At 36.1% G+C, this 25,084-nt stretch overlaps 1 protein-coding gene across 8 annotated transcripts in view; it reads right to left on the reverse strand.

The window, feature by feature from the left end:
• Positions 1-25,084, reverse strand: part of PRRC2B (proline rich coiled-coil 2B) — a 103,223-nt gene that overhangs the window by 26,465 nt on the left and 51,674 nt on the right. For 7 of the 8 annotated variants that reach the window (XM_074210875.1, XM_074210873.1, XM_074210874.1 and 4 more), the window contains exons 4-10: positions 21,636-21,738; positions 16,239-16,311; positions 11,378-11,521; positions 6,797-7,038; positions 6,271-6,392; positions 4,647-4,789; positions 4,064-4,154 (exon numbers count right to left, since the gene is read on the reverse strand). In XM_074210875.1, coding sequence (XP_074066976.1) covers positions 4,064-4,154; positions 4,647-4,789; positions 6,271-6,392; positions 6,797-7,038; positions 11,378-11,521; positions 16,239-16,311; positions 21,636-21,738 — 918 coding nt within the window. Of the gene's footprint in view, positions 1-4,063; positions 4,155-4,646; positions 4,790-6,270; positions 6,393-6,796; positions 7,039-11,377; positions 11,522-16,238; positions 16,312-21,635; positions 21,739-25,084 lie in introns of those variants that run through there. The other variant, XM_074210880.1, reaches the window with a different exon arrangement.

The following is a 25,084-nucleotide window of genomic DNA, read 5'->3' on the forward strand; positions in this document are numbered from 1 at the left end:
TTTAAGATTAATCCCCTCAATCATTTTGAAGAAATTCTGGTCCTCCCAATCAATCATTAACATCACTAGGTCATAATGAAGAAGAAAAGCTAAAATCTAATATGAGTAAAGATTACTCACAAGTAATTAGACTACCACTTAAAAACAATAGAAGACGTCTAGAATTACAGAATTTAGAGCTAGAAATTTAGAGATCAAATCTAACTTCTTTATTTTAAAGGTGAGAGCACAGGTTTGGAGAGGTTAACAGACTTGTACAAAATTATAAAAGTAGGAAATGGAAGAACTACATTCAAACAAGGTCCTCTAAATCCAGTATTCTTTCCACTATATCAGAGTAACTCATAATTGAAGACAGTTTGTTTTGGATGTAGAAACTAATCTAAATATTTAATCACAGGTAACTATTTTCTTCTTCAGACTTTAAGCTAAAAATAAAATAGAATGGGATATCATATTGCTGTGTGGCAGAGTATGAAAACTCCAGTGAAGCCAAATCAGATTAAAATGTAATTAGTAAATCTTTACCAAATTAAGTAAAAAATACAGCCTGGATAAGGTTGTCGTGATTTTCTAAGCCAATATGCAGCCTTCAGTGTTGTATTTCTATTTGAGTTTGGCTTCACTACTGTAAGCTGATTCCCAACTTCAGTATGACTCACCAAAATCTACTGAAGGGTCAGAATTTTTAAAGGGCTTAAAAGAGCTAACTCTGAGCAATACAAAGAACCATGATAATTCCAAAGTATTCTGAGTAGAAATTAAAGACTTTTTTTCTTCAGTTTTCTTGCTTCCCCCTCCTCCAGAAATATATTTAAAGCGGAAATGTTTTGCTGGATTTCCTAAGTATAACAGATATCTATTATTGTGACTTTGAAATAAACACAAGGGCTGGAAGGGCTTTATGTGTGAGAATTTGGAACTGAAAATAAAAAAAAATTTAAAAGAAAAAAAGAGGCTAAAAGAAAACTGACATTAAAAAGTGAGGTCTTTGTTTCCAGGAGAGTTTGGAATTATTAAAAGAACTGGGAAGTTCTCCCCAAAGAAGATGTGATGTGTGGAAACTATGCTACCTAATAAGCCAGCCCACACTACTGTTCCTCCTCCCTTTTCATGTTTCACATCTCTGACCATGGACACAGTTCACTGTCTATCTGCAGTGCCTCACAGGTTGTGTAGTGGACAATAAGACTCTAAATTCACTGAGTTATTCTTATATGCAAAGTTAGGTCAAAATTGTAGGTCCTGTTTAGAAAGTTCTGCATGTTCTGGGTCTGATATAATCAATACAGTGTGTGTCATTCATAAACAGGGTTACCTTTAAGAGACTTGACACTCTTTAGGAAAGGAATCCTTCAAAGGAGATTCTGAGCTGGACGCTCTCTAGGACAGTTCACTTCTGTTGAGTATTCATTCTCTGTTTTAAGCCTCAACTGACATTAACAACTGAGAGAGTTTGATATTTTTCATGTTAACATTTTGTATGATTTTGACATGCATAGAGAGACTTTGTTGAAAAAAAAAGTCTTTAAAGTAGTGGTTTTATTTTATCAAAACACTTATTTTTTTATGGTCAATAAACAGGGGCAGCTTGGTGGCAAAGTAGATAAAGCACCGGCCTAAATGTCAGGAGCATACAAATTCAAATCTGGTCTCAGACACTTGACATTACTAGCTGTGTGATTGCGGTTAATTCATTTAATCCAAATTTCCTTCAATAAACAAAATAAAACATAGCAAAAAACCAGTAAAGTGTAGTGGTGTCTTGAATTCTCTATATACCTTTCATCAATATCTTTGAAATATGTATGGTCTATTCTCTTAAAAATTTTGTGTAGAAAGGAGGTAGATAAGTCTGTAGTTATTGATATTGATAGTCTCATAGCTGGTTTTCTTTAATAACAATAAAATCTTAAATATTTTTCCTTTCCACCCACATCTTTGGTATAGTACCCTCAAAGCCCTCCAATTGTGTTACTTCCTGCACAAATAAACTATGTATAAAAACTACATTTCTCATTTGTTTTCTACTGTGCCATTTCCAGTTCCTCTAATGGTTGATCTAAGGCAAATTTTATTTAATTCAACCAACATTTATTAAAGGTCTACTAAGTGAAGTACTAAAGATACAAAAAATGCTGTCCTAAAGGACTCAACATGCATACAACTAAGTCAATATAAAAAATACTAAGAAATTTAGAGAGAGAAGATAAGATAAATAAAGATAAAGAGGAAGAGAGAGATCATTAAAAACTGACTGGGGTTGAGAAGAAAATTATAATAGTGCCAACATATGGAAAAAAGATGTGATGCTTGGGAAAGCTAGTTAGACCAAAAAAAAAAAAAAAAATGGAATGAAGAGAGTAATAAAAGAATCCTAGAATGGTAGGTAGGAACATAATTTTGGTAGAGCTGTCAAATTTTTTGTTTTAGGAATACTTACATGGCATCTGTGTGAAGGATGAATTGGAGAAGGGAGACTGAAAGCGTAAGGAACAATTAGGGGGCTCTCCGTAAAAGAGGTCAAAAGAGCCTGGGAGACATATGATGAATGAAAGCAGTTTGTGAAGGTAAAGCACCAAGTATGTTGATGGATTAGATTGGAAAAGAGGAGAGACCAAGAGCCTGAGAATGCAGGTAAACTAAAAGACTGTGGACATGAATTATATAATTAGGTGGGTGCAATGTAACAAGGGGACCAGCAACACTGCACAGTGGACTGGAGATTGAATATGACTGAAAACACAGGAGGGAGGCAGGCAAGGGAGGACCCTGAGCACCTGGAAGTGATAGGGATCCACTTGAGCATATGAAACAGTGGACTGGTCAGAGCTATCCTTTAAGAAGACTGTGACAGTTGAATGAAGGATGGACTCTTGCGGGGTGAGTCTTGAGGGAAGGAGATCAACAGACAAGTTATTGTTCCAGTTGGGGTGTGTGTGTGTGTGTGTGTGTGTGTGTGATGTGGGCCTGCACTAGTGATCCCAGTGTTGGAGAAGAGAAAATTTTACAAATCTAACAGTGGCAGGCCTTAACAATTTATTGGGGATGGGGTGAGAATGATTCTTAAGGTTTCGAGGCCTGGAGGAATGAGGGGATGGTGGTGACTGGGATATTAAGAGGGAAGTTATGAAAACAAGGACTGGTGATAAAGAGAGTAAATTCAGTTTTAAGATGTTTACATGACATCTATGTTTCATCATTGGAACCATATTTGCACAATTTTATTCTTAGGTGACCTTGGATATCTTTCCTCAGGTCAGTCTTTGCATTAATTTTTTTCTACCTCCACTGCTTCTCATTATTTTATGAGGCAATAATATTCATTTATCTTCTGCTATCCTTCTCTCTGGGATCTTATAAATGAGTTTTTACATTCTAATACAATGTTGCCTTTAGGCTGGACGTGACTCTACTTGGCAAGGACAATGAATGTTTTCTAGATGGGGAAGTTTCAAGATTTTTTTGAGTCCTCCCACTGATATCTTTTCCTCTGTACATTGCCTAAGAACCTATAAGCTATTCTTTCAATTAGCTGCATCTTCCTTTTCTTCTGATTTTATAACCAGACTGTGAAAATGTCAAGATTAGTCATTTTAAATCTTTCTTTTTCATTGATTGTTGCAGTCAAAGAATTAAATTCTAATGATAATGACCTTCAACATACTTATATAGATTGGTTCTCAAAAAGCAAAACATAAGGGATAGCTAGGTGGCACAGTGGATAAAGCACCAGCCCTGGAGTCAGGAGTACCTGGGTTCAAATCTGATCTCAGACACTTAATAATTACCTAGCTGTGTGGCCTTGGACAAGCCACTTAACCCCATTTGCCTTGCAAAAAAAAAAAACCTAAAAAAAAATTAAAAAGCAAAACATAGTGTTGTTACAACTATGGGAATCTTTCTAAAATAGAAGATCCTGCTGCCAAAATTTATGATTTAGTGACAAAGCCTTCTCCCATGCTATGATGAGGCATTGTGGTAGGATCTAAAGTTTATTTTAAATATCATCAGGTATGAACAGCTGCTATTAGAGAAACCAGGCCACACTGAGACTTCTTACCACTTCTGTCTTCCGTCCTTAAGAGTCTCCTCCTCTTCCTCATCTTCACTAAATTTTAGTTTTTCTGAGTAATCCACTTCATCATGAAGGCCTACAGCAATAGGAGAGCCAAGGAAGAAATAGCAGAAAGAGAAATTCAACATTTTTTCAATGAGGTGGGGAAATTCAAGGCTAGCCTCCCAAATCAGTTGCTAAGCCAAACCATACAAAACACAACCAGTGCTATAGATAAAGTCACACTCAAAATTTTCTCATTAACTCTGAAATGCAATATCCAGTCCACCCCACACACAGAAAAGAAGTCCACCTCACATCAAGAACTATAGTGAAAAACAATTGCTCAAGTTGTATGGTCAATAAGAAACTCCAGTTCTGTTGCCATAAAATGTAAAGCTTCTAAGCTCCTTTATACCTTTCTCCTTTACTACCAAATCTGGGGGGGGGGGGGGGGGGGGGAATATGCCAAAAAGCATACAAAAATTTACTAACTCTGTCAAGAAGACAGGTAACACAAGTGAATTACTATTATTCCTATCTTTCCAAGCAATCATTTGAAAACTAATCAATCAATTGAAGTTCATACCTGCCCAACCATCGTCTGCATCAGTATCAAGTTCATCAAGCCCTTTTAGATTTTCAGCATTGATGATGGTGGGTCGTGGAGCCCGTTCCCCTAGCTGCCTTATGGGGCGTGTTGGGCGGGCCATTCCCATTCTGTTTTCTTTCCTATTGGAAGGAAGAAGATGAATAATGATACTCTATAATCCAATCATGGAGACTGAAGGAAAATAAAACAATTTTCTTTATTTTCTTCCATCTGTTTTAATTCTATATGATTAAAAAGTCCAAAGATATGTGTGTGTATGTAATTCTTAAAATCATTCTCTGCAGAACTTTCTTTTTTTTTGAATTATAAAGATTTTATTTATTTTGAGTTTTACAATTTTTCCTCTAATCTTACTTCCCTCCCCCACCCCCCATAGAAGGCAATTTGCCAGTCTTTACATTGTTTCCATGGTAAACAATGATCTAAATTGAAGTGATGAGAGAGAAATCATGTCCTTAATGAAGAAACAAAGTATAAGAGATAGCAAGATCAGACAATAAGATATCAGTTTTTTTCCCCTAAATTAAAGGTAATAGTCTTTGATCTTTGTTCAAACTCCACAGTTTTTTCTCTGGATACAGATGGTATTCTCCATTGCAGAGAGCCTAAAATTGTCCCTGATTGTTGGACTGATGAAATGACTGAGTCCATCAAGGTTGATCATTGCCCCCATGTTGCTGTTAGGGTGTACAGTGTTTTTCTGGTTCTGCTCATCTCACTCAGCATCAGTTCATGCAAATTCCTCCAGGCTTCCCTGAATTCCCATCCCTCCTGGTTTCTAATAGAACAATAGTGTTCCATGACATACATATACCACAGTTTGCTAAGCCATTCCCCAATTGAAGGACATTTACTTGATTTCCAATTCTTTGCCACCATACAGGGCTGCTATGAATATTTTTGTACAAATGATGTTTTACCCTTTTTCATCTCTTCAGGGCATAGACCCAGTAGTGATATGGCTGGTTGTTGCCCTTTGGGCGTAGTACCAAATTGCTCTCCAGAAAGGTTGAATGAGTTCAGTTCCATCAAGAATGAAATAGTGTCCCAGATTTCCCACAACCTTTCCAACAATGATTGGTATCCTTTCTGGTCATACTGGCCAGGTGTGAGGTGATACCTCAGAGAAGCTTTAATTTGCATTTCTCTAATAAGTAATGATTTAGAACAATTTTTCATATGACTATGGATTTCTGCAGAACTTTCAACCTGTTTTCACGTAAGAGCAAGGAAGTCCTTTATTTCATAGAGTGAGTAAAAAAGGCTATCATTCATTGCTCCTGGAATCCTGAGGAAACATGTTACATTGGTACAAATTACCCAAAGAGTAAAACTCAGTATACCTCATCCATTTCAGAACTTGTATATCAAAATGTAATATAACCCACTTGGCTCACAAACTTTAAATAATTTAGATTCATCTAAGTGTATGTCTTCAATGTATACCAATGTAAAAACTAAAAGACTGCCTTCTGTGGGGGGTGGGGAGAGGGAAGCAAGATTAGGGGGGAAATTGTAAAATTCAAAATAAATAAATTTTAAAAAAGAGTATATTTTCAATGTGTCTTATTCCTCCACACATCAAATACAGTAATCTTACCCATCTTGGTCATTCATCTGGTACTGTCTAAAAGGAACTCGAGGTTCTAGGCGTAGGTGAGGAAGAGGAAAAGACCCTCGTTCCACTGTACCCTGGGTCTCTGGTGACTGTTGTGAACACATCTGAAACACAATATTGGTCAATTGGTTTTCAAATAATTATACAAAATAGATGATTCTTGTCAAGTCTGACTTGCTAGAAAAGAACAGCTGAGAAAGAGAACAGTAGGGTACCCTTAACTTTCCTAATTAATTATCCCAAAACAGTATGACCCCCACCCTTTCATGTCTTTCCTGCTACAAGTTAAAAAATAGGAATGAGATTGTCTTGGGAAACACAAACACTTTTAATACTGAAAAAACCAGTTCTGAAATAATTAAATACAAGAAAATACAAGTGTGGAAACCTCTAAAATTACACTTCTGGGTAGAAGGTTTTGGATAATGTGAAAAAGACTCAGTCATCTGAGCTAAAGTCTGCTGGACACAATCCAACTTCAAGAAAAATTTTACACACTTGGACTTACAAAAGCAGGAAGCATGTCATGGTATGTAGGTGGGTGGTATACATTTCCCATGAACTGTGAAGCCCCTTTTCGGACAGGCTGAGCCGGGCGGAGAGAAGGCTCCTTAGAATCGCTGGTACATGTCGAGGAGGGGGCTCCATCTCCTGTACTCGAGTTCTTGCTGCCCGGCTCAGTCGGGGAGGCGGTCAGAGATGTGGCAGAGGTTATGTTCCGCCCACCGCCCTCCCTCCAGCTCGTCACATCTGGAAATTAAAAGGGGGCAAAAAAGGAGGGAGGGGGAAGGAGCAGTATGAGGTTATGAAGGTCAAAGGGACCCCCTCTTTCTTTAAAAAAATGTATATATAAATTGAGGAATCAAGCTGAATTGGGTCAAGCAGAAATCTATCACATGAAAATGAATTCCAAGAATAAGTGGGCCTCTCAGCTGGCAAAAGAAAATGAGAAATATAGCCCAATGTCAGGGTCCTGGGTTTAAACATATAGATCAGCACAGGCCCATAGAACTAACTCTCCAAATAAATTAAAGCAGGTATAAAAACAAATTAGCCTCTGGTCAGTAATAATTGAAATTTTAAAAAATGGTAACCTACAGTATTTTACTCTATCATTTTGGTAACACACTGTCACAAACAATATCATTTAATTTTCTATTAAGAGCTACAGGGAAATACAATTATAGGCCAAAAAACAATTTAATTGAACTAAAAGACTCATTTCTTAAATAACTCTTACTCAAGGGTACCAACAAGATAAAAATTTACTGAAACATGTCCCAGAAATATAGGGTTTCCTCTATCTTAACCAATCCCCAAAACATTAAGGAATTTAAAGCTAAAATGGACTATAGAGATCTTCTGGTCTAATTTTTATATTTTATAACAATATAGATCTAAGGAGACATATATTTGTCCAAGGACATTCAGGTGGTAGCAAGGACCAGATTCAAACTCATCCTTTGATTCCAAATTTATAACTCTTTCCTGTTACACCACACTAAACACTTGCTCTGAGACAGAAGCTCTAAAAAGTCTTTGTATTTTTGAGAAGTCATAGAATCTCCAGGAAAAAAAAACTAAGACTTGATCATATAATCCAAACTTATATTTCATAGGAGTTTGCATTACTGGTAGCTAGAGACAGTTGAGACAGACTCAATGGAGAGAACCAAAAGCCTGGAGTCCGGAAGACCCAAGTTGAAATCTGGTCTCAGATACTTACTAGCTGTTGAGACCTTGGGCAAGTCATTTAATCTCTGCCTGCTCAGTTTCCTCAACTGAAAAGTGGTAATAATAATAATAATAATAATAATAATAATAATAATAATAATAATATCTAACTCTCAGTATAGTTGTGAGGATCAAATGAGATCATATTAGTAAATGAATCAGCACAATTCCTAGCACATAGTAGGGGCCAAATAAATGTTTATTCCCTTCCACTCCCCTTCTCTGTTTTACAACAATATGTCAATCAATTAAAAAACCACTGCTATATTCCAGGCACTATAATATATCCTAGAGATAAAAATACAAAAACTAAATAAACTCTGCCCTTAAAGAGCTTACAATATACACAACAGTCAATTATTCATCTGGTTTCTGAATTTCAGGTATCAAATCAATAAACTCATGACCTCAAAAAGTAACACATTAATTTTGGAACAGTCTGATTTTTAGTAAGTTCTATTAAAGCTACAATCTGCTTCCCTATATCATCCTCATATTCTTTGTTCTCTTTCGAGTTATAATTTCATTTGTTTTCCAAGTAACAGTTCTGTCACTTTAGTTCCCCAAAACTACCTTTCATAACAATGCCTAGGAGAATTCTTAAACAAAGAACAAAGAAACTTTTTTTTTAAAAAGTTAATTTTTGTATCTATAAAATTAAAAAGATTTTGTACTAACAAAAATCAATGTAACTCAAATAAGAGGAACAATTGAATAAAGGGGGAAAGCCTTCATATCAAATATGAAAATGAAATCAGATAAAAGTTTGATATACAAAATACATTAGGAAGTGACAACTATAAAAGACCCAGAGTCATTCTCTAATAGGTCTGGAGTTAATGAACATGAACATATTTCAAAAGAAGAAATGCAAACTATCAACAATCATTTTTTAAAAAGTACAATCACTAGTAATAAGAGAAATACAAATTAAGCCAATCCTGAGGTTTTGCTTTGTACCCATCTAATTAGCAAAAATGATAAAAAGCAGGAAGTAAATGCTGGTGTTGTAGGAAGATAGTCATATCTAATGTACTGTTAGGGAAATTATGAACTATTTCAACCATTCTGGAAAATAAATCAAAATTACAAAATTGTTTTACCTTCTGATCCAAGGTACCTATTGCTGGGTATTATACTCTAATAATATCAAAACCAAAGAGATAGGTCCTACATATACCAAAATATGCATAAAAGACTTTCTATGGGAGCAGGAAATTAGAACCAAAGGAGTTGCTAATCAGTTTGGAAATGACTAAACAAAAAAATGGTGTATGAAAATAACAATTTATTGAACAATAAGAAATGACGATTGTGAGGAACTGAGAAAGTTAGTTTTTTTTTTTTATGAATTATATAGAATGAAGAAGACAGAATCAACAAAGCCTTTATTGTAGCCCTATAAGTTTTAGGCACTATTGTTAGGCCTTTACCCAGAAGTAGATACTTGTATTGAGTCTTAAAGCCAAGGCTCCCAAAGATGGAAGTCAGGAGGCAGAACAGTCTAGTGAGAGAGTGAACTCACACAGAGGCATAGAGATGGAAAAAAGAGCGTCCAGGGGGGAGATCAAGACTAAGGTATTGGTTCCAAGAAGAGAGGGAAGGATATTCACGGAAGAATAAAAGTAAAAGAAATGTCAAGCAATTGTAATTGCTCTGGGGGAAAAGATAGGGAAGAGTCTATGATAAATCTTTGGTTGCAAATCCAAGTGAAAAGAGGGATGGTGGTAACCTCAACAATAACAGGAACTGACAAGACTAGGGAAGTTTAGAAGAGACATGGATTTCAAGGAAAAGACTGATGAGTTCTGTTCTGACCACACTAAGTTTGAGGTGCTTATGGCATACCCAGTTTGAAATGTCCAATAGGTAATTAATTGGTGATTGTAGGGTTAGAGTCCAGGAGAGAATTAGGGTAATAGAGTTTAAGAGAAGAACTAAAAGAATAGAATAGTGTATTACACTATTAAAAAAAGAAGGAAGGAAGGAAGGAAGAAAACACTAAAGAATTCAAATGAGTATAATGATCAGTCTTTCCAGGGGATTGATTGGAAATAAATTTCCTTTCTAGGGATAAAGGCAGGAGTCTTCAAGTTTGGAATTGACTGTATCTGTCTTTGTTAAGTGAAGAGGGAGTGAGGGAGGATAATTAGGATGTGATAGTGATATATAAAAAAAAGTCAACCGAATAAATTTTAAAACCTCCATATTAATGCATCATAAAATATACAACATATTTTTGGCAGCATGGCTATATTATTGCTTTCTACTAAATCTTTTTTAGCAGTCAGTCATTAACCCCTGCTAAGCCAGTATGATCTGAATCCCACCCTAGTGCAAAGAAAGTCTATAACAGCAATACTAATAATTACCATTCAACGTGTCATGGCATGCACTGCTTCCTAAACAGTATAAGCACAAATTTACCACAGGTATAGTTACCATCACTGATTCATGGTCCTGTTGACAGAGTTTGCCAGAAAGATGTAGTTGAGATTACTGCATATAGAGACAGCAGCAATTCATCCTCTATTCAATTGGTAAGGAAATCCAAGTAAATAGAGAACTTTGAGAATTGGAAGGGACCTTCTAATCCATCACTTATTTTACAAATGAGAAAAGAGACCCAAGTACCCAAGGTTATAAAATTAGTTAAATGTCAAAGTTGAATACAAGCCTCCAGTTACCCAGTCCAGAAATCCCCCAGTTTAAAACGAACTTAAATATACTGTTCAAACAACTGAATCAAAGTGAAAGCAGTTCTCCTACACTTCAATGAGAGGATAAAGGAGGAAGAGGATTTGAGGATTGATTGAATAAAACCATTTTCAGATTTTTACATCCAAATTCTAAAAAGCAGATGCTTCTTTTTGGGTTCTCTGACCAAAAACAGTAAAGGAATGATATATCACACCTCCATGGTCCTCTGTCATATCTTCCCCAATCCCCTGTTGAGAACATAAAAAATCAAAACTGACGGAAGTCTACCTAAAACTGGAAGGCAATGTCACAGATCATTACTAGGATCAGTGACCAATGAACTGGCCCTTTTGTCTGTCAAAACCATGACTGCAAAGAAACTAACAATTGTGTGCATGTAATTCTAGATTTTCCATTAGCTCCCTTGAACTGATCTTCCTCCTTTGTAACTAAGATGACAGAGGAGAAGTAGCAAGTCAAGAACCTCCCAGAGATGACAGAATCTAGTAAAAGTCACAGTTTCTCCATGGGCATCCTGGGGTTCCTTGCACTTTGGCCACTGGAGAGAACTTCAGATAGGGCAGAAAGACAAGAATGAAGAAAAATCACTGCTGTTTCAATGGATGGCCAGATACAGGGAATCTTAATGACTTACTCTGTGGGCGGAGGCTTGGTCCTGGCCCATACGACAGATCTAAGACGACCTTTTCTTTGCCAACCTTGTCCTGCTCGCCAGCTGCTTTCAGCGTCGGAAATTCCTCGGGAGAGAAGGATAATAGTCGGCTTGAGCCCCTTGAACCTGTCAAATAAAGCAGGAAGACTCAGTGAACAAAAATGAATTAAGAACCAGGAAATCTTTGTATAAATATAAAATTGTAAATCTGAATCTGACTCATTTAAAGTATTGTATTGAAACAGATGTATTGAATGTACTGATGTATTGAAACAGAATTGCTTTTAAACAAGCCACTTTGGGCTGATTAGGGTACAACGATAACAAGGAGCAAAGATCACGCATTCCATTCTCAAAATAAGTTTAGAGTAAGCACCCCAGATGTTGACATGGACTATATGTGCCCGAACTGAAGTAGAGCATTCCAAGCTCATATTAGTCTTATCAGCCAGATACACTCAGACATAGTGGTGTCATTTTGGTCTTCTTCAATAACAAAGGACAAGAACCAGTAAACCTCTTTCTGGCTATAGACCACATACCATCATACCCCTACCACTGCAAATTGCCCTGCAAACTAATACAGTTGTGGTTATAAGGGGGACAAGGTAATTAGGATATCCATCTTAGAAAAAAATAAAATGTAAATTTCATGTCTTCCTGATGACGAGCCAGTAGCGTCATATTTGAAAAAGGACAACATATGACTGAAGATGAATACATCATCTTGAGGAACTTCAATTGAAGTATATCTGGCAGTACTTTCAGATGGCACCAGGTAATCCCAAACTGTCCCTATCCTCTTACATTTAGTCTATCTTTTCTCCATTCATTTTTGTTTACATCTCTTCAAATCACCTTATCTCAAACCCTTAGCCTTTGGGGACAAGTTAAGCCATTCAAGAACCCACAATAGAATTTTATGAAATTTTCTATAAAGACTAATAGACCTTCTGTCCACCATAAATTTGGTAAAGTCTATAACAACAGTAATAAGAATCACACCCCAAAATATCTGCCTCTGGCATGCACTGATCCCTGCACAGGTAAAGCACAAGTTTCCCCTCAGTCTAATTAACACTATTGATTCATGCTCCTATTTAACTATAGCCAACTTTGCCAAAAGGATGTAGCTGACAGTACTGCAAAGGCAGAAGGCAGCAACTCCTCCCCCACTAGTTAGTAAGGAAGTCTCAAAGTCAAATAAACCTGCTACTGTAATAACTGTACATATTATTCACAAACTACTAACCAGAGCACCCATCTATAAGTGTTATAAAAGAGTTACTGCTGTGAAGTATGGCTCTAGCTTGCAATTGTCTCATAGTGTAAAAGATCATTGGCAAGAATAAAATATGAAAAAGTTTATTTTTTAAAATGAGAGCTTATTGGATCTGAAAAGTCAATATTCAATATGGCTTTTCTTGTATTTTTTTTCTTTGCACAGATGGCCATGGTAGCATAATTAAAAGCATCAAGTGATTTCTAAAGTATCTTAGGAAGAAAGGCACTCTATAAACCCAAGTTATCATTATTCATAGAGAATCTTTAAACTGGAAAGAGCCTTAGTCTAATTCTTGTGCATTTTACCTGTTAGGTTTTTTGCCAAACAAAAATAATCATAGATTTAGAGTCCAGTTGGAAGAATGGATCCTAGAGGCCATCAAGACTAGCCCACTCATTTTACAAATTAGGAGACTGAAATCCAGAAAGACAAGACAGACAAAGAGACAGGCAGACACACACACACACACACACACACACACACACACACACACACACACACACACAGAAATACACACAGAGTAAGATTTAATCCCTGTCCTCTAACTCCAAATCTAGTGGCTCTTTCCATTGCTTCTCTTAGTCTACAATCTATAGAATCTACATAAAGAGAAGATAAATATTGCTGTTATAAATACAATGATTTATCACTTTACAGGTCAGTCACTGTTCATCTGAACAAAAAGTAACACTGCCAAAGACACATATTAGCTAAATACCCTTATATACATTTATATCAGATTTTAATTCATACTCAATTCTCTACAACATATACATTAAATCTGCAACAGAAAATCTGCTTGGCAAAAATGTTTGTCAAAATAATAGATCAAATATAGTTATATCACTAAACTTCAATCACCTTCACAAAAGCAACATCTAAAAGGTAAAATACAATGCCTCTCAGTGGAGCATTTCTCATTAATTGCCTAAAGGAGAATGACAAAATATAAGATATGCTCTACCTGTTTTGTGGACAATTAGTACTTCAGTGTTGTACTGTCAGCCTGGAGACTTTCATGAACTCTACCTCTTAATTAGAAAACTGCAGAGCCAGAGTATAAACCAGGTCCTCTTGACTTCAAATTCCATGCTTTTCTTATTGAACCACACTGTCTCTCATTATAACACAGCTCCTATTATAATTTCTTTCAATTTCCATCAATAGTATACAAAGCTAATTTACTGAAAAGTCACTCAATTGGGGATACCCTAGACCTATATGAATTCAAAAATGAAGACAGTACTAAAATTTAAGGTCTTTCATACTCTGTCACTAGCCACCATTCCAGTCTTTTCTGATGTTATCTACACCATACACTTTAGTCAAACTGTCTACTCACTGTCCCCTTATTATGTCCCTATATATGCTTATTTTCTCTCCATGTTTATGTTAATTTATATGTCTTTAACTCTCTTAGGATCCTCCAAAATTCAAATCAAAAATCACCTTCTCTATAACATCTTACTAAAGCACCCCTTTCCCATACCCTCCTCTTATTTCTCTGTGGCCTTTGCTTGGGATCTGAACTCATGGCATTTTGCTTTCAAATTCTCTAATGCACTTAACATGAATGTTTTTTATTATGGTCACAAGTGACTTATCCTCCATTAGAATGTAATCTCCCTGAGGAGAAAGGGCAGTTAACACCTCAATGGAGCTTACATTCTATTAGGTGATAAGGTATAAGCTTTGTATTTCCCCCATTTGTCAATATATATGGTAGGAACATAATAAATGATAAGCAGTTAATTGAAAATTGGCTTCTAGGGTCAAAAAAGTTAATACTGATGCTGGGAACAGAACTAACGAGTCTTGACAAGCCCATATTCAAATCACAGGATCATATAAATCTAGAAAAGAAAGGACCTCAAAGGTCATCTAGTATAGGCTGAGGCAATGTGATACATGGAATTTTAATGGAATTTATTTCAGAGGACCTAGATTCAAATTCTGACTCTGCTGCTTACAGCCTTTGTGTGACCTTAGTCAAGTTATTTAAATTCTCTGGGATTCAGTTGCTTCTCCATAAAATAAGGGTCTTGGACCAGATGATCTCTAAGTATCCAACTTTAACAAATAAGGTCCATCCCAGCTCTAAATATATGAACCCAGTCTCACTCACTCATTTTACAGATATGGAACTGAATCCCAAAGGAGCTAACTGAGATCACATAGGATGTCATTGGTAGTTTGTGGCAAAGGAAAGATGAGACTTGAGCCTTTGGCCTCTGATCTCATGGCCTGTATTTCTTTCATTGTACCATGCTGTCTCTCTAAGTTTTTGAGACAAGATTTAAACTATGATTATTTTTGTGACGTTTTATCCTCATAAATATTTCATAACCATATATAATGTTCTGCATGTGTATCAATCCAAAATGTTTATTTATAATTTTCTAATACCATTCTTTTCATCAAGCAATGAAACTATTTTTAATATTCCTTCTACACACCTACTAAAACCATCATACAGCCCTCACTTTTTATCTGAAATATCTTGTTAGTATCCAAAGTAGGGACCAAGAAATATGAATAAATAGGCTAATTCTAGGACCAACAAGTCACATGAACCAAATACACTCACAGAATGTTCTCATTATAGCTTAATATGAATCTATACAAATTTCCTGATAAGGATAGGGTATTAAAATCCTCTAGAAAAAATAAAGAGTACTGGTATTAGAATAATAAAACTTTCTCACAAACCAAATTCTTTCTTTTCCCCTGTTCCCCTTCTAAAAGACTTCTTACTTTTAGATAGGGTTCTTTGACAGGGTAAACTTTCTCCTTATTTAATAACCTTCCAAAAGTAAACAGAACAGTCACCATCAGATGGCTATAGGTGTCCTTCTCACCTATGGAGAAGCTATGGTTTTGTACCTAATCTGAAATTTACTTTGTAGGTATTCCTTTGGTCTATATTTCTCCCAGTTCAAATCTGAATAAAAACATCAAACATTTATGGAACTGATAGGAATTTTAGATTTGTATAAATTGATGGTCTTGAGAACCTCCACTCAAATTCAATATTATCTCTCATTCTGGATAGTTGTCCCATCATTTATTTGTGAGATTACAGAAAAGTCTCCCTTGATGCCTATACCTGCCCCCTTTTCCTCTACAGGTTTAACCTGTTGATTTCTCCAACATAACTGGCAATAACCAAGCAACAAACTCCCTAAGGTCAAATTATTTATAACCACATACCCCAAAACAGTTCAAGGTAATGTAACACTTCTTTGGAGATGCTGGAAAAGAAGAAATATTCATTCCTACCAAACAAAACTATTAGTATGATACATGCAAATTATAGACTGAGCTTATTCAGCTCTCCTATACACACTTCAATATGAATTTTTTTTCAGAATACAATGATTTCAAAGAGCCAGCACACTGTAAAAAATCCACAGTATATACACAGTACAACAGCAGTAACCTAATATTCAAAGACTTTGGAATTGAGGTATTCAGAATTATCTCACACAACATCAAGTCAAGTTAAAGGCTAAGTCCACTTCAATAGTTTACTATTATAGCCCCTCTATCCACACTTACCACCTTCGTGTCCTACTGGCTTTCCATTCAGCTGTGCCCATGACTTTGGTCCACCTGGCACTGAATTTGTACTCTATAAAAAGGAAGAAAACAAAAATGAGGTTATGTCTGGTTAGCTTGGTTAGAGTACAGTAAAAATGAGGCCAAAATATTTAGTTTAATCCCTCTACTGGGTCTGTTCTATCTGCTCTGAGGCCCACTAACTACTTACACCTTAAGTCATTAGCTATTTTAAAAATGCATACTAAAAGACCTGATAAAATGCTGCAGGGCAGAATCAGCAGAACCAGAACCATATATACATACATATATAAAGTTTGCAACTATTTATCTTCTCTCTGGAAGAGAAGGAAGAACAATAGACTTAGTGGAAGAACTTCAAGTAAGTTTGGAACAAGACACAAAAGCATTTTCTTTGGTTGCTAAATCATCTGATTTTCTTGTTGAAGCTTAGGGATTGTTAATAAAAATTTGAGCCTTTTTTTGGTTCATGGCTATTAAATGTGTGACCTTCAAAAGATTAGTTGAAACTGTTTATCAGTCACAATGGTAATTAAGCAAGAGTACCAATAGAGCAGTGAAAACTATTTCCTCAATTAGAAAAACTCTTAAGTGGTGTATTGGTTACTACCATCATCTTTTTACATAAAGAATAAAATCATTATAGTTATTCTTGCTCTTCATGGAACAAAATTCTAAAAATACATCCTCTTAATCTAAATTTGCTGGAACATGGGGGCAATGATCAACCTTGATGGACTTGCTCATTCCATCAGTGCAACAATCAGGGACAATTTGGGGCTGTCTGCAATGGAGAATACTATCTGTATCCAGAGAAAGAACTGTGGATTTTGAACAAAGGCCAAAGACTATTACCTTAAATTTAGAAAAAACACTGATATCTTACTGTCTGATCCTGCTATCTCTTATACTTTATGTTTCTTCCTTAAGGATAAGATTTCTCTCATCACACTCAATTTGGATCAATGTATACCATGGAAACAATGCAAAGACTGATAAGTTGCCTTCTGTGGGGGGGGGGAGTAAGATTAGGGGAAAAATTGTAAAACTGAAAATAAATAAAATCTTTAAAAAAATAAAATAAAATGCAAGTCAGATCATGCTCAGTCAAAAAAAAATCTAAATTTGCTGGGTTTCATTTTCCTTTTAGGACTACTACACCTGGATACAACCTTCACTAGTGTCATTATTCTTAACTAACTTTCCTTTTTCAATTGCAAAAGGAGTTATTTAGGGGCATCTAGGTGGCACAGTGCATAGAGCACCTGTCCTGGAGTCAGGAGTACCTGAGTTCAAATCTGGCTTCAGACACCAAATAATTACGTAGCTGTGTGGCCTTGGACAAGCCACTTAACCCTATTGCTTTGCAAAAAATAAACAAAAGGAGTTATTTAAAAACAACAATAACAAATTAAATGATTAAGATGACTAACAACTTTAATATTCAGCCTATCTTTTTAACAGTCAAAAAAAGTATACATTTCCTATGTGTCTGGAGCATCCAGCACTTACTGTGTAAATACATTAATGCTCAATATAAAATTTTTCTTAACTTATAGAATAATATTTCCCTAAATGGTTTGTTTAGATGCTTCATTCCAGTCATATTTACAATTCCCCTAAAAAAAAACCTAAAAGAATACACAGTATTTCTATGTTCCATCTTCAGACCTTTGTAGTGGTTGTCTTCTAATAATGGTCACCTCCTTCATGAGGCAATTCATAATCCTCCCAGTTGCTTATACTTTCCTCCTTCCCCAGATCACTCTGGATCAGTCTGGTATTTGTACATAAATTCTTTACTCACCCACCCCCAAAATAGAAATCCGTCAAGGACATTAACTGTCTTTGGTTTTGTTTTTGTATCCCCAACACCTAGCAAAGGACCAAGCATGAAACAGATGCTTTTAAAAAATTGCATGTGTGAAACAGAGTAGATCCATGATCTCTTACACAAAATATGAATGAATTAACCAGCAGCATAACTATGAAACTATGTAATAAAGATGAAAAGGGGAATAAGCCTAAAAACAAAGCCAATGCAGTTAGAATAAGATAAAAAGCTGTCAATTGGAGGGGAAATTTTCATTTAATATAACTCATAAAAATTTTATATCAAGTTACAAAGTGAACATAAATATATTAAGACCAAGAACCATTCCAGAATAGATAGCCAAAGGCTTTTCTGAAAGAAACACACACACTATTAGTAACCATATGATCAGTAATGCTCCAAATCACTAAGAAAAATGCAAATTAAAAATGCAAATTAAAGAAACTTTAAGTTTCATATGCCTTTTCAGCAAAAAATGTAAAGATGTAATTAATATTGGAGAGTGTGAAAAGGCAAAAAAAAAAATCTCACCCAAGTGGTAGAGTTGTAAACTGGTTTAAGTATTCTAAAAAACAATTTGGAAAATCATTAAGTTTGACCTAGATATGCTATTACTGGGTTGGATACAATATTCTCATAGAAAGTAAAAGACAGGGGGCAGCTAGGTGGCACAGTGGATGGAGCACTGGCCCTGGAGTCAGGAGTACTTGAGTTCAAATCCAGCCTCAGACACTTAATAATTACCTAGCTGTGTGGCCTTGGGCAAGCCACTTAACCCCAGTGTCTTGCAAAAACCTAAAAAAATAAAAAAAAAAGTAAAAGACAGAAGGAAATTCCACATGTACCAAAATATTAATAATAGTATTCTATGTGGCATAAAAAATGGAAACAAAGTAGGTGCCAATTGACAGAGGAATATCTAAATAGACTGTGGAGTAAAATGAATGTAATGAAATATTATTACATCATAAAAAATGACAAATATGAGAAATTCACAGAAAGATGGGAAGATCTGCATGAAGTGTGACACAATGAGGAGAGGAGAACTAAGAAAACAATAAGATAAAAGAAATAATTCTAAAAGTCAAGTGAACTCAAGCAATAAACAATATTGATTTCAAAGAATAAAGGTCATAGACATCACTGTTCTTGTAGACTAGTAAGGGGAAATGCTTTTGCATTGGAGCATGAGGCAAAGTTGTTCTGTCATTCAATTTTGTTTATTTTTCTTAGTTACAAGGAAGAAGAGCTCAATGGGGAATAGAGGAATACAAGGAATTTACTCTGACATTAAAAAATAAAGCAAAACTCCAAAGGCTTAAATTAAAAAAACAAAACAAACAAAAAAAAAAGTCCCTGGAGTGAGCAAGTGGGTTAGGATCCTCCAAACTTGATGGGGAAATACAGTGGCAGGCATTGAGGAAAAGTGCAGCTATTTCCTTGTCTTTCCTATACTTGTATTCACTCCCAAGTCTATCTGACAATAGTGTACCTTTCTGCAAATTTGTGTACCTTTCATGCCAATTACAGGCACTACATTGAGAACAAATGCCAATGTGATGATGGAAGAAAGCATTAACTGACTTATGTTTTGTCCTTGTTAGTTATTTATGCCCTTGGTTGTGTCTCTTGAAAAGCAACAAGAACAGGAGAATTCAAACTTCACTGACTTATTTTCCCAGCCTAAAAAGCAGCATTGAACACATGAACAGCATTTAATAGACTGGAGAAGTGATTTAAAAAAAAATTAAGCTTCAAACTCTGGGAAACTAGATTTGAATTCAACCTTATGTGTTCTTCAGTAGGTCACAGCAGGACTCGACTTACTGAGGACAGTCAGTCTTGCATCTCAGGCTGATATGTTTTTTAAGTAAGTGGAAATTTTTTAAAGGTCAGAGTGAGACAAAAAGTTTTTGACACTGCCACATACTTGCCTATATTGCAATTAAAATTCTTAAAAGAGAAAAAGTCTGAAAATCCATCCCCTGATCAGAAAACAATCTTCATGTAGTTCATGTTGCTTTAATAAAAATAACTAGCATTTATATATTTTTAAGGATTGCAAAGCTCTTCACATATGTTATCTCATTTGAACTTCATAATAGTCCTAGGAAGTCAGTGCTATGTCCATTTCACATTGAGCAAACTGAGGCAGAGAATGATTAAATGTTTTACTTGCCTAGGGTCACACAAGTATCTGATGCATAATTGAACTCAGGTCTTCCTAACTCCAGTTACTCTATCTACAGTATCACCTGTCTTTCAAGGGATTCTTCAATCCCTAGGTATCTAAGTCAGGATCCATTGTCTCTTAATGTATATTAACAGTCTTAGAACCAAATGTAGTTCACCATATTATAATTTTCTAACCACCAGGTAAATCTATATTCCTGCTGATATCAATCAAAACCAATAAGTAGGCTGTAAAGGAGAGAAGAAGTCAGGAGGTTCAATTTAATAACTTTAAGAGAACTTTCTATTTACCACTTCCTTTACAAATTTCATTTTTCCAATCTGGAAAATGAAAAATGACAGCAAAAAAAAGTGGGGTTTTGTTGTTATATTTCTATTTAAGCTGGTAATTCTTTTTTTGTTTGGGTTTTTTTTTTTTGACAAGGCAATGGGGTTAAGTGATTTGCCCAAAGTCACACAGCTAAGCCATTATTAAAGTATCTGAAGTCAAATTTGAACTCAAATCCTCCCCACTCCAGGGTCAGTACTCTATCCACTGCATCACCTAGCTGTCCCATAGGCTGGTGATTCTTTAAATATAAGATTACTCAATAGGCATTAAATCAAATTTCTAATGCAATCATTGTAGAAAGCAATAAAGAATTATGTTGAGTGGCTAAAGTATTTAGACCCTGATCCACAGAGTCTACTGCTAGGCATTTATCCCCAAGGAATTCAAAGATTTAAAAAAAAAAAGAAAAAGGTTTACACACACAGAGACACATACACACACACACGCAAGCACACGTGCGGGGGTATTTGTTAGCATTTTTGTAGTAGCAATATCTCCAAACAAAGTAGATGGTCCTCAGTTGAGGAAGGGCTAAACAAAATGTGACATGTGAATGTAAAATTGCAGTAAGACAAACTATGAACACAGAGAAACATGGGGATACATATGAAGTGAAACAGTCAAATAAGCAGCACTATAAAACAATATATATATATATATGCACTACAATAATGAAAATAAAAGAAAAAATCATCAATTAAAAGAAACTAAACACTTAAATTTTAATGATCAAAATTGACTCCACAAAAAAAAAAAAGAAAAAAGCACCACCTTCCCTTCTTTGTAAAGGTGGGAGACAATCTATGGCCCTCTGATATTGGTTAAACTGGTTAATCTGGTTATAGTGGTTACTGGTTAAATACAAAATGTTTGCTATCACAGAAGCATTTCCAATGTCTTGTTCACACACCAAACTTCTTGAAGTTTAAGAGAAGTCATGCATGGCTCCTGTTTGTTCTCAAAAAAGTGGGGGCCACAGAGTGTCGGGGGCACTTAGGCTGTGGACACTGGCACCTACCTCCTGACTGATTGATTGTGTCGGCTTCTGTAAATTGGAGACAGATTTCTGCAAACCCGGCTGCAGCAGCGACTCCTGCTGCTGTGCGGCCGTCACACTGGAACTACAAAAAAATCAGCAGAACAACTGGTATTAATAGACAAGAAAGAGAACAGTGACAAAACTCCAGAGGACACAACTGTTCAACTGCTTAAAGTAAAACCTATTAATTATTTTATTCCCTTAAAAAAACAAAAACACACCAAAAAAACCTCTTTCCCCAGCATTCTTGCAAGAAGTAGGAAATTAAGCCTTTTAAATTAGGACAGAGCAGCCCCTCTACTCTTCTTTGGTACATTTCTCTACAAAAGCTCAAATTTTTTTGCAACAGACAAAAATGAAGAGAAGTTTATAGAGGAGAAGATTGAGCCACAGCAAAAGAAAGTAACTCAACTGCTCAGTGTGAAATTGAATTCTCTGATCTAAGATTTTCATGTTTTCAGGTATCTATCATAGGCTCTATCTAGTCAAACCCTTCATTTTGAGAAAGAACATACTGTCAGAAGCTTCACTTCCTTGAAACAGATTAAGTATTTTTTTTATTTTGAGGGGGGCAAGGCAATGGGGGTAAAGTGACTTGCCCGAGGTCACACAGCTAGGTGATTATTAACTGAGGTTGGATTTGAACTCAGGTCCTCCTGACTCCATCCACTGCACCACCTAGCTGTCCCAAAACAGATAAGTTTTTTAACAAAGAAACAAACAAAAAAAATCTTTAATGAGAAAATCTTGCATTTTGATTCAGCAGGTCCACACAGTTATTGTTTTTCCATGTTTAGAGATGAGGGAGGGGTAGGGAAAATCCAAAAGTTTAGTCTATGTTAGGAGCTCATTTGTTAACCAAAGTTCTTCATTCCTCCTCTAATTCGTTCACTACAATCTATGTCTTTTTAGTCAATACTACATATCAAAGATTGTTGTGGCAACCTTTGGAGCTCTTCCACACTTCACAGTCCCTGCCCAGTCAAGTTCAGAAATGTCCCTTTTGTGCTTTCTATCCCTAAATACTAGGATGTAATCAGTTCCACTTCCAATTATCTTTCATCATTACAAGAAAGAAATGGCTAGAATGGAAAGGGAATATTCACCCATTCCAGCATGAACACCTAAAAAAGTAGTGGGAGAAATATGGAGAAGTATAATTTCTTCTATAAAAATTTACTCTTTCACCTCACTCCTTGTGGATCTGCTCCAGCATGAATATTCTTCATTAAGTCTGTCAAACATTTATCACTGGAAAATCTCAAATGGCAACAAATCATTTTTTCTGAACCACCAGGAGAGCCTAAATTTCACCATTCATATGTCTTATAAAACATTTATTTTCAAGACAAAATATACAAGTTTTTGAACTTGTATAAAATGATTCTTTATATGCATGTGTGTATATGTTTATGTATGTATTACACCATTCATACATTATATATATTGCAAAGAATAAAAATTTTTTGTTTTCATTTTAGTTACTTTTAACACCTTTTCATCTGATATTTAGGGTTTACTTTCTAAACCTGGATATACTGGCTCACTAAAGGTAATATACTACAGTGCAAAGAACACTAGCTTTAGAAACAGAGAACTTGGGCTTAAATATGGAGCGCTCTCAATCTCTTGGGGGTCTCAATTTTCTCAACTGTAAAAAAAAAGAAAAAAATTAAAAGACTGAACTGAATATCATGGAGCTGCAGGCAGGATCACACAGGACTTAGCAGCAACTACATTGGAAGCTCATAGGGCTTGGAATATAATATACTGGAAGGCCAAAGAGCTTAGAATGCAGCCAAGAATCAACTACCCAGCAAGGCTGAATGTCCTCTTCCAGGGAAAAAGATGGACTTTCAATGAACCAGGAGAATTTCAAATGTCCCTGTTGGAATGGCCAGAGCTGAACAGAAGGTTTGATCTTCAAATACAGGACTCAGGTGAAGCATAGAGATTGGAGGAGAGGGGGAAAATATGAAGGAATTAATGATGACCAACTGCATGTATTCCTGCATAGAAAAATGACACTGATAATACTCATATGAACCTTCTCAGTTAACAGAGCAGGTAGAGGGAGCTTTTATAGTTGAAGCACAGGAGAAAGCTAAATTCGAAGATAAAATATGGTGTAAAAATGGAGTCAATAGAAAAAAAGGGAAATGTAATGGGAGAAAGAAAAAGGAAAAGGGGGAATAGGCCAAGATATTTCATATAAGTTTTTTTTATTACAATGAGCTATTGCAATGATATGGAAGGGGGGAGGCAAGGGGGAATGAGGGAACCTTTACTCTCATCAGAGGTGGCTAGGAGAGGAAACAGCATATATACTCAATGGGGTATAGGCATCTGGAGTAAAAAGGAGGGGGGGAGCAGGGGGAAGGGGTGGGGATGTGAATAAAGGAGGAGAGGATGGACCATGGGGGGAGAGTGGTCAGACATTTTCTTTTTTACTTCTTGTAAGGGGCTGGGATTAGAAGGCCTGTCCAGGACCATGGGGCCAGGTGGATGCTGGGCCTAAGGGGTAGTATGGGGGCTCGGGGCTTCTTGGCCCCAGGACCAGGGATCTGTCTGCTGCACCACTCAGCTACGCTACAGCAGAGTCAGAGTGAAAGGAGAGAAAAAAATATAGTACATGGTAGTGGAGAAATAAGAAAGGAGGGAGTTGCGATCAGCAATGGCAACATTGGAAAAATATGGAAGTAACTTTTGTGATGGACTTATCATAAAGAATATGATCCACCCATGACAGAGTTGTTGGTGTTGGAACAAAGACTGAAGCACATTTTTTATTTTTATTTGGGGGAGGGTGCAGGGCAAATGGGGTTGGGTGGCCTGCCTGGGGCCACATGGCAGGGTGATCTGAGTGTCTGAGGCCGGATTTGGACCCGGGTGCTCCTGGCTCAAGGGCCAGTGCTCTGTCTGCTACCCAGCCACCCCTACTATTATTACTATTTTATTTTATTTTGGGTCTTTTTTTTTGTTTGTTTTTTGCAGGGCAGTGGGGATTGGGTGGCTTGCATGTCACACGGCTGGGTGACTGTTGGGTCTACGGAGCTGGATGTGGGTTCGGGTGCTTGTGGCTCCAGGGCTTGTGCTTTGTCCATTGCGCCACCTGGCTATACCTATAATTATTACTATTATTTTTTAATTTTAATTTTTTTTCTCTCCCCTTTACTTTATCACTCAAGCAAGTCTATATTCATGAGGGGGAAGGGGTATTTTGTTTACTCTTAAACAAGAATATTTTATTAATGTATAAAAAAAACATTTGTACAAAATGAGAATAAAAAAATAAAAAAAATAAAAAAAATAAAAAGATTTTTGTGGGGACGGCTGGGTGATGCAGTGGATAGAGCGCTGGCCCTGGAGTCAGGAAGAAGTACCTGGGTTCAAATCTGGCCTTAGACACTTAATAAATTACCTAGCTG

This window comes from Macrotis lagotis, chromosome 1 (genome assembly GCF_037893015.1).
Source record: "Macrotis lagotis isolate mMagLag1 chromosome 1, bilby.v1.9.chrom.fasta, whole genome shotgun sequence".
NCBI classification, from domain to species: domain Eukaryota; kingdom Metazoa; phylum Chordata; class Mammalia; order Peramelemorphia; family Peramelidae; genus Macrotis; species Macrotis lagotis.